Source organism: Leucopleurus acutus (genome assembly GCF_964270905.1).
Source record: "Leucopleurus acutus genome assembly, chromosome: 10".
In the NCBI taxonomy this organism is placed as follows: Eukaryota; Metazoa; Chordata; class Mammalia; order Artiodactyla; family Delphinidae; genus Leucopleurus; species Leucopleurus acutus.
In genome coordinates, this window is record NC_139153.1 from 82,015,938 (window position 1) to 82,027,806 (window position 11,869).

The following is an 11,869-nucleotide window of genomic DNA, read 5'->3' on the forward strand; positions in this document are numbered from 1 at the left end:
GACACCCTGCTCCCCCCCACCCCACCCCGGCCCTGCCTGGAGAACCCAGCAACCAGGTAGGGGAGAGGCCTAGAGAGGAGACTTCCTCTGCATGGGGGCGTTAGCCGAGGGGTGGGGTGGGGGGCGGTGCGGTGGTGGGGGAGGAGCCTCAGACCCTTCCCCTGCAGGTGTAAGTCCCTATTGGTCTGAGAGGCCCTCAGGTTGTCCGGATGATTGAAGGGAGAGGGCGGGGAAGCCAGTTAAGGGGCCAAAGCAGGTGCGCAGGGAGACAGAGCCGGGCCTGCCCTGAAATCTCTGCTGCTTCCTGCTCTCTGGAGAGCCTTCTGTTCCCCAGGTCCATGTCTCAGCTATGCTCCCCACGGACGAGCCCCTGTCCCACCTGGGCCCCTCACTGCTGCTGTTGCTGCAGCTGCAGCTACTGCTGGCCCCCGCATCTGCCTTCTTCCCCAATATCTGGAGCCTCCTGGCTGCCCCCGGCTCCATCACCCACCAGGACCTGACCGAGGAGGCGGCACTCAACGTCACCCTGCAGCTCTTCCTGGAGCAGCCGCCCCCAGGTCGGCCCCCCCTTCGCCTTGAGGACTTCCTGGTGAGCGTCCCTGGGTCCGGTCACATCCCAGGTGGATTCCCCCATTCTGGGGGACTTATACTACTTGAGGGTCCTGCTTGCCCAGAGAAGGGACCCCACGTACACATTCCCTCCTCCCCTCCTGACATCAACAATACCCAGGAGTCCTGGTCCTACAATCAGGAGTCCCCCTCCTTAGGAATGTCCAGGATTGCCCCTCCCTTGTAGGGCCCAGCACCCTCAATTCCTCCCACACCCGGCCTGGAGTGACAGAGCTGAGGAAATGTAGGCAGTGGTCCGATCCAAGGGGCTTCCCTGGAACCCCTGCCCCCTACCACCCTCCAGGGCCGCACTCTCCTTGCCGACAACCTCTTTGCCGCCTACTTCGGACCTGGGTCTCCTTCCCGGCGGTTCCGAGCAGCCTTAGGAGAGGTGTCTCGTGCCAATGCCGCCCAGGACTTCCTGCCGACTTCCAGGAATGACCCTGACTTGCACTTTGATGCCGAGCGGCTGGGCCAGGGGCGCGCACGCCTGGTGGGAGCTCTAGGGGAGACTGTGGTGGCGGCCAGAGCCCTTGACCACAGCCTGGCCCGCCAGCGCCTCGGGGCTGCGCTTCATGCCTTGCAGGTGAGGACAGAGTTGGTGGGTTGTGGTCAGAGGGGTCTTCGTTTCCAGTCTTCCTGTCTCCTGAATGGTGCCTCCTTAGCCATGCCTCCCCCTACTCTAGAAGGGGCTGGGGCGCTGCTTGCCAAGGCCCTGGGGCTATTCCCTAGTCCCCGCCTCCAAACTGGCAGCTTCCTGTGGGAACAGCTGGGAGGCATTGGTGGCTGGAGCAGGTGAGTGAGAGAGGACGGTGCTGAGGTCAAGAGGTGGGCTGTGCAGGCCACTGAAAGGCCTCTGGCTGGGCTCTGAGTGAGATGGGAAGAAACGTGGGAGGCTCCCACTTCGGCCGAGCTCTATTCTGGGCAAGGGAGAGAGCAGTGGAGGGGACTTGGGGTGTCTGGGGCGTAGCAGGGTAGAGGAGGCTTTCAGGCTGGGGAACTGGGAGGAAGGGGAGTCAGGGCTGGAGACGGTGAGAACAGTGAGCTAGTGCTTCTTCCCCTTCTCCTTTCTCTTGGGACCAGGATTTCTACAGTCACAGCAACTGGGTGGAACTGGGGAAGCAGCAGCCACACCCTCACCTCCTCTGGCCAAGGCAGGGGCTGCGGAACCTGGCGCAAGGTACGGCCGGGACCCCACTGGTGAGGGTGAGCCCACAGAGCCGCCTCGCATCCTGGGGTCGAATAGGGTGCAACATGGCTTCATCTCTGGAACCACCTGTGCGGTCCCTCGGTTCAGCCAAAGGCCAGTCAGCTGCTTCCCCAAGGTCACGCAGCAGAGGACAGGGCCAGGACCAGATCTGCAGACGTCAGGGAGTTCTCTGTCTTTCACGTGGCTTCCTCCCCCCACTGGATCACACGGGGGGCTTTCTCTCTCAGTCCCCTCATCCTTCCAACTGAACTGTGACCCGGAAGCTGCCTCCTGTCTAGTACAGGTTCACTTCCTGTCCACAGCTCACAGAGGGCACACTCCCATAGGATTGGTCCCCCCCCCACTTCCGGGTTTTCTAGCACAGTCCCAGTCTCAAATATTAAGTCTCATTGCCAGCCAGGAGCTCCAGGTTTTAGTTCAGAAAGCCTGGAAGGGTACCAGCGAAGGGTACCTATGGGCTTTTACCTTGTTCCAGTTGAGAGGAAAAGCTGAAGACGTTCGGGTGGACAGGGGTAAAGGTCAGGGGCAGCAGAATCTTGGGTGCCAGACCCTTGCCCTCTCTTCCCAGTGGGCGATCCTACCTGCTCCGACTGTGACGAGTGGAGCTGCCCTGGGAATTTGCTGGGCTTCACACTCCTCACCTCTGGCTACTTTGGAACTCATCCCTCCAAACCTCCAGGTACCAGACAGGAAAGCCCCCAGAAGTAAGGGGAGAAAGTCACTTCCTCTCCCCTGACCCTCTCCCTAGGGACCTCAGTCCTGTAGCCCTTGTCCTATTTCCTATGGCATCACTTCTTGGAAGAAGGAGAGGATGCTGGGAGGGGAGCGGGTGGATGAAGGCCCACTGAGGTGGCCATGATTGTTGGGGTGGTGGGAGCAGCTTCTCACATTGCCGATAAGACTTCAGTGCCCAAGGGCAGCTTCTGGGGACTAACTGGAGGGATCAAGGGATCTACCGTGTGCTGTGGTAACTAATCATTCCAGATTTACTCCAGATTTGCCCTCTACAAAATATCATAATTTTCTGCTTATCCTTTGCTGAGGAGTGAGAGGGTCAGGGCAGGTCAGAGAGGGCCTCGTTTTATTAGGAGGCAGTGGGTTTTTTACCTCCACCCTCCAGATCCCTTTCCCCAACCCAGGGAAATGTAGCCATGGGGGCCATTTTGACCAGAGCAGCTCCCAGCCACCACGGGGAGGCATCAACAAGGATAGCACATCCCCAGGCTTCTCCCCACACCACATGCTGCACCTCCAGGCTGCAAACCTGGCCCTTCTGGCCTCCATCCAGGCCTTCAGCCTCCTGCGAAGCCGCCTGGGAGACAGGGGTTTCTCCAGGTGAGTGGCCTCCTGGGGATGGGCTCCTTAATAGGTAGGTGCTCCAGAGTTGAGAAACCAGGGCCTGGGGACAAGTGTGCAGACCCTTCACTGTATCTCTGGCCTGCTTCCCAGGCTGCTGGACATCACCCCAGCCTCCAGCCTGAGCTTCGTCCTGGATACCACAGGAAGTATGGGCGAGGAGATCAATGCTGCCAAAATCCAGGCTCGCCACATTGTGGAGCAGCGACGGGGCGGCCCCATGGAGCCCACCCACTATGTCCTGGTGCCTTTCCATGACCCAGGTAACTGGGGTCTGGCAGGAATAGTGGAGGGAAGTCCAGGGCAAGGGGTAAATGCCACTGGTAGGGAAGTGGGCCTAATGGCTTCATTTCCATAATAAAAGGGAGGCTCTTCCTAGGGTTCTGAGTGAGTCTTTACTGGTACTTGTGTGCATATTGGAAACAATCAGCACTTCTTCTACTGCTTCCAACAGGACAGCACTTTCCGTATGAGTTTAATCATTATGGGTGCTTAGGCGGGTAGCCTCTGCTTTCTTAGGCTTCCATTCTAGTAAGTCATTTTCAGTTCTCTCCACTTCCTGTAGACAGAGGTTGGGATGAAGATGGGGGGCGGGTTGGTGGGTCCAGGCCTCTGTGAAATGTCTAAGACAGCTAGTTACATCATATTCCTCTCCCCACTAAATTAGAAGTCAGATCATCTGGCCTGGGTTGACCAGCACTTACTGTGTGTACTTAGGATGATTGTTTAACCTCTCTTTCCTCAATTTCATCAACCATAAAGTGGATTAGTACTTGCCTTATCCCACCTATCTCCCAGGGTCAAAATGATCATCAAATAAAATTTGGATTGAGAATTCCCTAAGGGCAGGGTTTGAGTCTAATCTGCATATATAAATCTCATAGTAGCTGACATTCAAAAGGGGTTTATCACATATTTGATAAAGGTACAAGTAAGTGAATAATTAAGAATTTAGCACTTATTATGTGTCAAAGCACTATTCTAAGATTTACAAAATCAACTCATTTAATCACCCAATAACCCTCTCTGAGGTAGGTACTATTATTTCTCTGTCTTTTCTGTGAGGAAACTGAGGACGCAGTTTTTTTTGTTGTTGTTTTTTAGTTGAAGTATAGTTGATTTACAATGTTTTAGGTGTCCAGCAAAGTGATTCAGTTATATATTTTCTTTTTCAGTTTCTTTTCCATTATAAGTTATTACCAGATATTGAGTATAGTTCCCTGTGCTATACAGTGGGTCCTTGTTGGTTATCTATGTTGGCTTTTTTTTTTTTTTGGCTGCGTCGGGTCTTCGTTGCTGTGCACGGGCTTTCTCTAGTTGTGGCGAGCGGGGGGCTACTCCTCGTTGCAGTGCGCGGGCTTCTCATTATGGTGGCTTCTCTTTGTTGCAGAGCACGGGCTCTAGGCATGCGGGCTTCAGTAGTTGTGGCGCGTGGGCTTGGTAGATTTGGCTCGCAGGCTCTAGAGCGCAGTCTCAGTAATTGTGGCACACGGGCTTAGTTGCTCGGCAGCATGTGGGATCTTCCCAGACCAGGGATCGTACCCATGTCCCCTGCATTGGCAGGCAGATTCTTAACCACTGAGCCACCAGGGAAGTCCCCTCGGTTGTTTTTTATAGTTACACATATACCCAAAAAGGCCCACTCAGGACCACAGGAAGTGCCACCATTTTGTGAGGAAATGAGGTCCACTTTCCCACCAGAGGTACCTAGCCCCTGCCTTGTTCTACCCTGTCAGTATAAATATAAAGGAATATTGTTATCTCAATACTTGTCCACCCAAGGAGCACAGCAGGGCCCCTTGACTGGGGAGATGCCCATGGGTGGAAATGAGGGGAGCCCTCCTCTCACTTATCTCAATCTCCTTTCTCCTTTCCCAGGGTTTGGCCCCGTCTTTACAACCAGTGACCCTGACAGCTTCTGGCAACAACTCAATGAGATACATGCCTTGGGAGGTGGAGATGAGCCCGAGATGTGCCTGTCAGCCCTGGAGGTCTGCCCTCCCCACCCCTTCCCTTCTTCTCCCGCCACCCCTTTCCAGGCCCCACCATCAAGGGAGCTTAGAGCTTCCCTGGGACCTCATCCCTCCACCCCATCTTCAGAACCTAGTCCCACTCGCTTCACTCCAGGTTCCAGGGCCGTATTGCCTTCTACTCTGCCCTCCCTTGCTCTGCCCATTCCCCTACTGCCGCCACTTTTTTTTAAAGTTATTTGGTTGTGCCAGGTCTTAGTTGTGGCAGGTGGGCTCCTTAGTTGCGGCTCACCTGCTCCTTAGTTGTGGCACATGGGCTCCTCAATTGCGGCAGGCAGGCTCCTTAGTTGTGGCATGTGAACTTTTTGTTGCGGCATGCATGTCGGATCTAGTTCCCTGACCAGGGATTGAGACCCGGCCCCCTGCACTGGGAGCGTGGAGTCTTATCCACTGCGCCACCAGGGAAGTCCCACTGCTGCCATTTTTTAACACCAGTTTTTTCCCTCCCCTGTCAGCTGGCCCTGCTACACACACCTCCACTCTCAGACATCTTCGTCTTCACTGACGCCTCCCCCAAGGATGCCTTTCTCACCAACCGGGTGGAATCTCTGACTCAGGAGCGGCGTTGCAGAGTAAGCATAGCTGGTGGGAGACTCAGTGTTAGCTACCCAGGGATGTGGGAAACTGCAGGACAACTCTCATTACAAGGGTCACACTCACACTAGGGTGGTTAAACCAGACTTGGCTTGGGGGTGGGAGAAGTGAACCATGAGTATAACATTTCCAGATCCCTTTAACAACACTAAAGAGTGGAAGGCCCTACCCTTAATGATGCTGAATTCTTATATGAATCTGCCCCCAATAAACCGTTTGAAGAACTGGAGATTTGGCTGCCAGCAATCCACTATGTGGATGACGTATGGTGACAGTTACAGGGAATGGCAACTTCTAATTGAAGCCCAGGGGTTGTGTCACTGGGAGACCCTGCTGTAGCAGCCAGAGGGTAGACAGAGAATTTACCACCAATCATCAGCTCTGTAGAAAGCTTGAGCACAGGAGATCCTTATTTACAATGGTAGATGGCAAATGGAAACTTCAAGTCCTGGCCTTTCTTCTGGGCACAGGTCACATTCCTGTTGACTGAAGACCCATCTAGGGTTCAGGGCCGACCTCGGCGTGAGGTCTTGTCCCCTCTGCGTTTTGAGCCGTATGAAGCGGTGGCGCTGGCCTCAGGAGGAGAGGTGATCTTCACCAAAGACCAGTACATTCAGGATGTGGCAGCCATTGTTGGGGACAGCGTAGCTGACCTGGTAAGTGTGGGGGCTCAGCTCAGAACTGAGGGGACGATGGTGCCACTGCATTTCTCTTTCTTGTAGAAGAAAGCAAATGGCTCCCATTGCTGAGTTGCCATTCCAGACAGAGGGTGGGAAAGGAAGTTTCTTTCCCTCTGAGATACACAGCTGCCCACCTTCTACACTGCTCCTTCCACATTAGTACTACCACCCTCAGTCTTGGCCTCCAGTATTCTGTCTTCACAGCTATTCTAGGAAGTCCTGCCATCTTTTAAGGGGGGCAAGAAGTGGTTACCTCATCCTTAATCCCTTGCCTCCAACTTTGTCATTGATCATAGCTTTATCCCTGGTCCTTCCTCTCTCACTGGTATCCCATGTGTTACTTAGTTTTTTTCTGTCTCTACCTTTCTTTCTCCTGTCTTTGTTCCCACCTCATTCCATGCCTTATCTTCCCCCCATTTTTTGGTCCTGCCCCCTCAAGGTGACCCTTCCCCTGCAGCCTCCTGTTGTGGTGCCTGAGAGGCCACTTGTGTTCAGTGTGGATGGGCTGCTCCAGAGGGTCACAGTCCGGATCCATGGGGAGGTCAGCAGCTTCTGGATCAGAAGCCCTGCAGGTACTTCCATGTGTGTGTCTCAAGGTGGAGGCAAGAATGGAGACTGGAGAATGAGGGGTAATGTACTAAGGGAAAGGAATTCTCCTGTGACAATCTGTTGCCCCCAATACCCATCCAGGGGTCTCCCAGGGCCAGGAGGAAGGTGAGGGGCCTCTAGGTCATACTCGCCGCTTCGGGCAGTTCTGGATGGTGCGCATGAATGACCCCCTGCAGACAGGAACCTGGGAGATCCAGGTCACAGCCAAGGGTACCCCCCGAGTGAGAGTGCAAGGTAAGGAGGGAGATATTCCGGGGAAAGGAAGGGGAGACTGCAGAGCTCAGAGAGCAATATGAGTCACGTTCATCTCTGGAAGGTCTCTGACTGCCTTCGCCCTCCCTCAGCCCAGACCTCCCTGGATTTCCTCTTCCACTTTGGGATCCCCATGGAGGATGGACCCCACCCTGGCCTCTACCCCCTGACTCAACCAGTTGCAGGTACATCTGTCCCCACCCCTAACTTGCTTTGTGTATATATATAAATTATATATGTAGCTTTTCATTGAGTTATAACATTTAATAAGGTGTACTAAACTTCAGTGTACAGCTGGGTGGATTTTATATAATAAAAAATAACCGTCATTCAGTTCAAGCTATAGAACATTTCCAGCATCCCAGCACTCCCTCCTGGCCCTCGCCATCAATACCCGTAGAGGTAACCCCTTTTCCCCATCCATACCCCGAGAGCTAACCCCTATTCAAAGCTGTTCATGCTTTTCTCCCTGTCTCCAAACCTCACGCAGCCACTGTTCTTTCCTCCCCTCCCCTGTCCCAGGTCTCCAGACCCAGCTGCTGGTAGAAGTGACAGGGCTGGGCTCCAGAGGAAACCCTGGAGATCCTCTGCCGCATTTCTCCCACGTCGTCCTTCGAGGGGTCCCGCACGGTGCCGAGCTGGGCCGGGTGCCTTTGGAGCCCATGGGACCCCGGGAGCGAGGTCTCCTCGCTGCCTCGCTACCGCCCACGCTTCTGCCCACCGCGGGACCCTTCTCTCTGGAGCTGATTGGCCAGGACGGAGTGGGGCAGGGCCTGCACCGGGTGGCCCCCCAGCCCTGTGCTGTAGTTCCTGTCCTTCTGGAGGTGAGATGCCAGTGGAAGGTGCGGCTGCGGCTGGAGAGAACAGGGGGCCTGCTGCTCCTCCCCTGACCGGCCCTCCTCCGCAGCTCAGTGGTCCCCCGCGTTTCCTGGAGCCGGGCACCGAGGCCCCGCTCAGCCTCCGCATTGCCAGCTTCTCGGGCCCTCAGGATCTCGATCTTAGGACATCCGTCAACCCCAGCTTCGCTCTCACCTCCAACCTCTCCAGGTGAAGCCCCTGAAACCTCCTGCTCCCTTCTTGTCCCATCTTTCTATTCCCAGGGCATGGGATCTGGTACTCGCTCCTCTGGCTCTTTCGTATTGGCGCTCAGATTCCTCGCTCCCCTCCCAGACCGCGCTTGGCTCCACCCCTTGGCTTTCGGCTATTCAGAGCCTGCGGCTTCAGCCGGACTTCGGCATCCACTCCCCAGGGTTCGCCTGGAACAGAACGAGTCCGCCTGGGGGTGCCTGTGGCTGAAGGTACCAGACACAGCCGCCTCAGACTCCGTGGTGATGGTGACTGTGACCGCGATGGATCGAGAAGCCAGCACAGTACCCCCCACCCATGCCTTCCTCCGGCTCCTGGTGCGGGGCCCCACCCCGCAGGTGAGGTGCCCCCACTTTCCATTGCAGGATAGGCAAGGTGAGGGGAGGGCGGTGCAGACTTATTTGGGTGCAGCCACCCTGACAGCCTCTCCCTCTTCTCCCCAGGACCAGCTCCCTGCCCCTGTCCACTCGACTGACCCTGTCCTCACAACCACCAGTCCTGCCTTTCATCTTTCCACCTTGGTGACTCCGGGCAGGGCTGGGGGAGGGCTGGTGGGCAACCCCTGGTGGGGCACAGTTGGAGCGGTGCTGCTCCTGCTAGGCCTGGCCTCCTGGTGACGCAACAGCCCCTAGAGGGATGGGTCTCCGGCACCGTTTGCCATCTTGCCCCATTGGTAAGAAGGTAACATGGGCCTCCGGACCCTACCTCTCCCAGGTGGGTTGGAGGTTTTCCTTCTCATGCCCTTGTCCCTTCCAAGATTGGGATAGAAGGCAATGGATTTTCCCACAATGCACTTTCCCTAGCCCTTGTGGGAAACAAACCAGACTCATTTTTGGAGAAAGTTGCTTTCTATTTCTCTGTAGCATCTTTTTTTTTTTTTTTTTTGGCTGCATTGGGTCTTTGTTGCTGAGCACGGGCTTTCTCTAGTTGCGGCGAGCTGGGGCTACTCTTTGTTGTGGTGCATGGGCTTCTCATTGCGGTGGCTTCTCTTGTTGCAAAGCACGGGCTCTAGGCACGCGGGCTTCAGTAGTTGTGGCTTGCGGGCTCTAGAGCACAGGCTCAGTAGTTGTGGCACACGGGCTTAGTTGCTCCGTGGCATGTGGGATCTTCCCGGACCAGGGCTCGAACCCGTGTCACCTGCATTGGCAGGTGGATTCTTAACCACTGCACCACCAGGGAAGCCCTCTGTAGCATCTTTATTCCACTACTTATTCATGCTCTCCCAAGCTCAGGTAGAGGGGAAGATACATGGGGCAGTGACTAAGATTGCAAGTGGGGAGGAGGGTACCCCACCTCCTACTGAAAAGTGTTATTTATAGAATTGCTTTTATTGAAATTCTGGAGACGCTTCTATTTTATTTTTGAAATTCTGGAGATGCTTATATTTTATTTTTGTATTTAAAGTTAAAGGACAGTGCCAATAAACATGTCTTCTCCCCAGAGGGATTTCAAAGAAAGATCACTTATGCACATCATATAGGGAAGAGTGAGAGCGTAAGATACCAAAAAGACGAAATGGAAGTTTTCAGGAGTGGAGAAGAAATTTCACAGCAAGATGTCAGGATTTCAGTTGACCCGCCACCTGGAGCCGTTTAGCTATTGAGTCAAGAAGCAGAATAAGGAGGCTGGGGGTTCTCACTCAGCCTTGCCAGCACAACTGAGGGGAACCAGAGGAGACATTAGACACGGGTAGGGCCCCTCCGTCCATTGGGGCAGCCTGGCTGAGCCATCTCCCCCTTTGGCTTAGTGACTCCTTTCTGCTGCCTTGACACCACCTGGAGAAGAGAAGGGAGACAGTCGGGGTGTCTGTGCCCTCCCTCCCACTGAGGGCCAGGGCTTCCGCCCTCCTCCCACTCCTCTACTGCTTACGTGTTGCTGCCACACATTCTGCTTCCTTGGCCTTCCCTTCCAGTCCTGGGTGGCGCAGGAACTAGCTTTGTTCAGGGGATGTGGGGAGAACTGTTGCGGGGGGAATTCGCTGTTTTGTTAGACCAGTGCTGACCCCAAGTCCCCTCTTTACCCCCACTTCCCAAGAGTAAACGAAAAACAATAAACTCACCTTCCCCTGAATCAGATTCTGCAAACAGATGTTCACCTTTTGAATCTGGACTAACTGGGGGCCACCAGGCTCTGAGTGTAAATCTGTTGGAAAATTCTAAAAGGAGGAGTTAGAGGCAGACAATGTGGTGAAAACTCGAGTACCATCTGCCACTCTTCTCCTATCACCACAGGTCATTCCTCTCTTCCATCTGGATCCCCTCATCCCAGTTCCCTGCCAGGCAGGTGGGAAATTCCAGTACTCTCCACTCCATCTCTTTAGTAGTCCAGTTCCTCCAACCCCCTCAAATAGCATAGTACCCGCTTTCTCTATTCTTTGGATCCTCCCTCCTGTCCATCCCTGACTCACTGGAACAATCCAGACCACTCCCCCATCTCCATGGAGTGAGCCAAATTGTGTCCCTCTGAATGGAATGCAGACCAGCCTCCTCTAGGCCCAACAATGAACCGACCTAACACTTGGTGGCATCCTGTCATTACAATGCTGCTTCCAATTGATGATCCCTGTCCATTAACTCTTGCCTTTCCAGGATGGTGTCAGGCTGTGTCCACACGTCCCTGCTACCCCTGCCCCCACATACCATGGGTCAGCCCCATACCTCACCAAGGGCCCCCAGATATAGCTGCTGTTGCTGGGCCTCCCTCAGACGGCCCTCATACCAGGCCTGGCTATGCTCCAGCAGCTCCAGCCCCTGCCACAGGGCATCCTGTTCCCGCTCCAGAGCCTGCATCCTCTGCAGCTGAAAAAGGCAAGAAGCAGAGGTTGACTCACTCCACAGCAGGGTTCTGGGCCATGCATGGCCCTTACTCTTAACCCGTGGTTCAGTTCACTATCTGGTCACTGAGTGTGAACCCAGACTGGCCACTGAGGACCTGGAGGGCAAGGGAAAGCAAGGGGCTGAACTTACGAGTCCTCAAAATTGAGTGGAATTGCAGGAGACTGATCTAGGGAGAGGGGCTTTCCCGGGACCTCTTGCGGGACTGATACTCACCCAGAGGAAGAAGCGCTGGGCCCCTGGGTCTTGGCGGCTTGTCTCCAGTGGCAGCAGCAGAACTGTGTAGGGGGCCTGCACCAGGGGCAGCCCACCAGGACCCCGGCTCCCCATGGTTCTGAGGTGGGAAGGGTGGAGCCACACCCACTGGTGCAGGGCTGGTCCCTCCCTTTCCCCCAGCCTTGCACCGGTCCTGCCTAGTCTTTCAGCCTCCCAGAGCCCTTCCTGCTGGGGCTGTCTCAGGCTGAGGTGTTCCTACTTTGAGGGGAAAGAACATCTCCCTTGGGCTTCTGTCTTCTCTCTCATCTGTTTTTGTAGGGTCTGTTGAAGTGGTTGGTTCTCATAAAGTCCCCCTGGGTAGAACCCGAGGGCCTCCCTCCAGCAGTGATACTT

At 55.0% G+C, this 11,869-nt stretch overlaps 2 protein-coding genes across 3 annotated transcripts; one reads left to right on the forward strand and one right to left on the reverse strand.

The window, feature by feature from the left end:
- Positions 1–349: 349 nt before the first annotated feature.
- On the forward strand, positions 350–9,043 carry VWA7 (von Willebrand factor A domain containing 7; the record flags this gene model as incomplete). Of its 2 annotated transcripts, none has more annotated exons than XM_082847562.1 (16): positions 350–589; positions 914–1,195; positions 1,693–1,789; positions 2,388–2,498; positions 2,959–3,154; positions 3,269–3,438; positions 5,054–5,166; positions 5,661–5,777; positions 6,270–6,455; positions 6,919–7,051; positions 7,170–7,322; positions 7,433–7,525; positions 7,863–8,164; positions 8,248–8,387; positions 8,590–8,764; positions 8,870–9,043. In XM_082847562.1, the coding sequence occupies 16 exons, from the start codon at positions 350–352 to the stop codon at positions 9,041–9,043; spliced, it is 2,682 nt and encodes an 893-aa protein (XP_082703688.1). The 2 variants fall into 2 exon arrangements, with proteins under 2 accessions (XP_082703688.1, XP_082703689.1); XM_082847563.1 differs by having other exon boundaries at positions 5,724–5,777.
- A 1,037-nt stretch (positions 9,044–10,080) lies between these two features.
- On the reverse strand, positions 10,081–11,590 carry SAPCD1 (suppressor APC domain containing 1; the record flags this gene model as incomplete). The annotated part of the gene is made up of 5 exons (XM_082847733.1): positions 10,081–10,201; positions 10,296–10,385; positions 10,486–10,581; positions 11,084–11,224; positions 11,477–11,590. The coding sequence occupies 5 exons, from the start codon at positions 11,588–11,590 to the stop codon at positions 10,106–10,108; spliced, it is 537 nt and encodes a 178-aa protein (XP_082703859.1). The 3' UTR covers positions 10,081–10,105.
- Between the last annotated feature and the right edge of the window lie 279 nt (positions 11,591–11,869).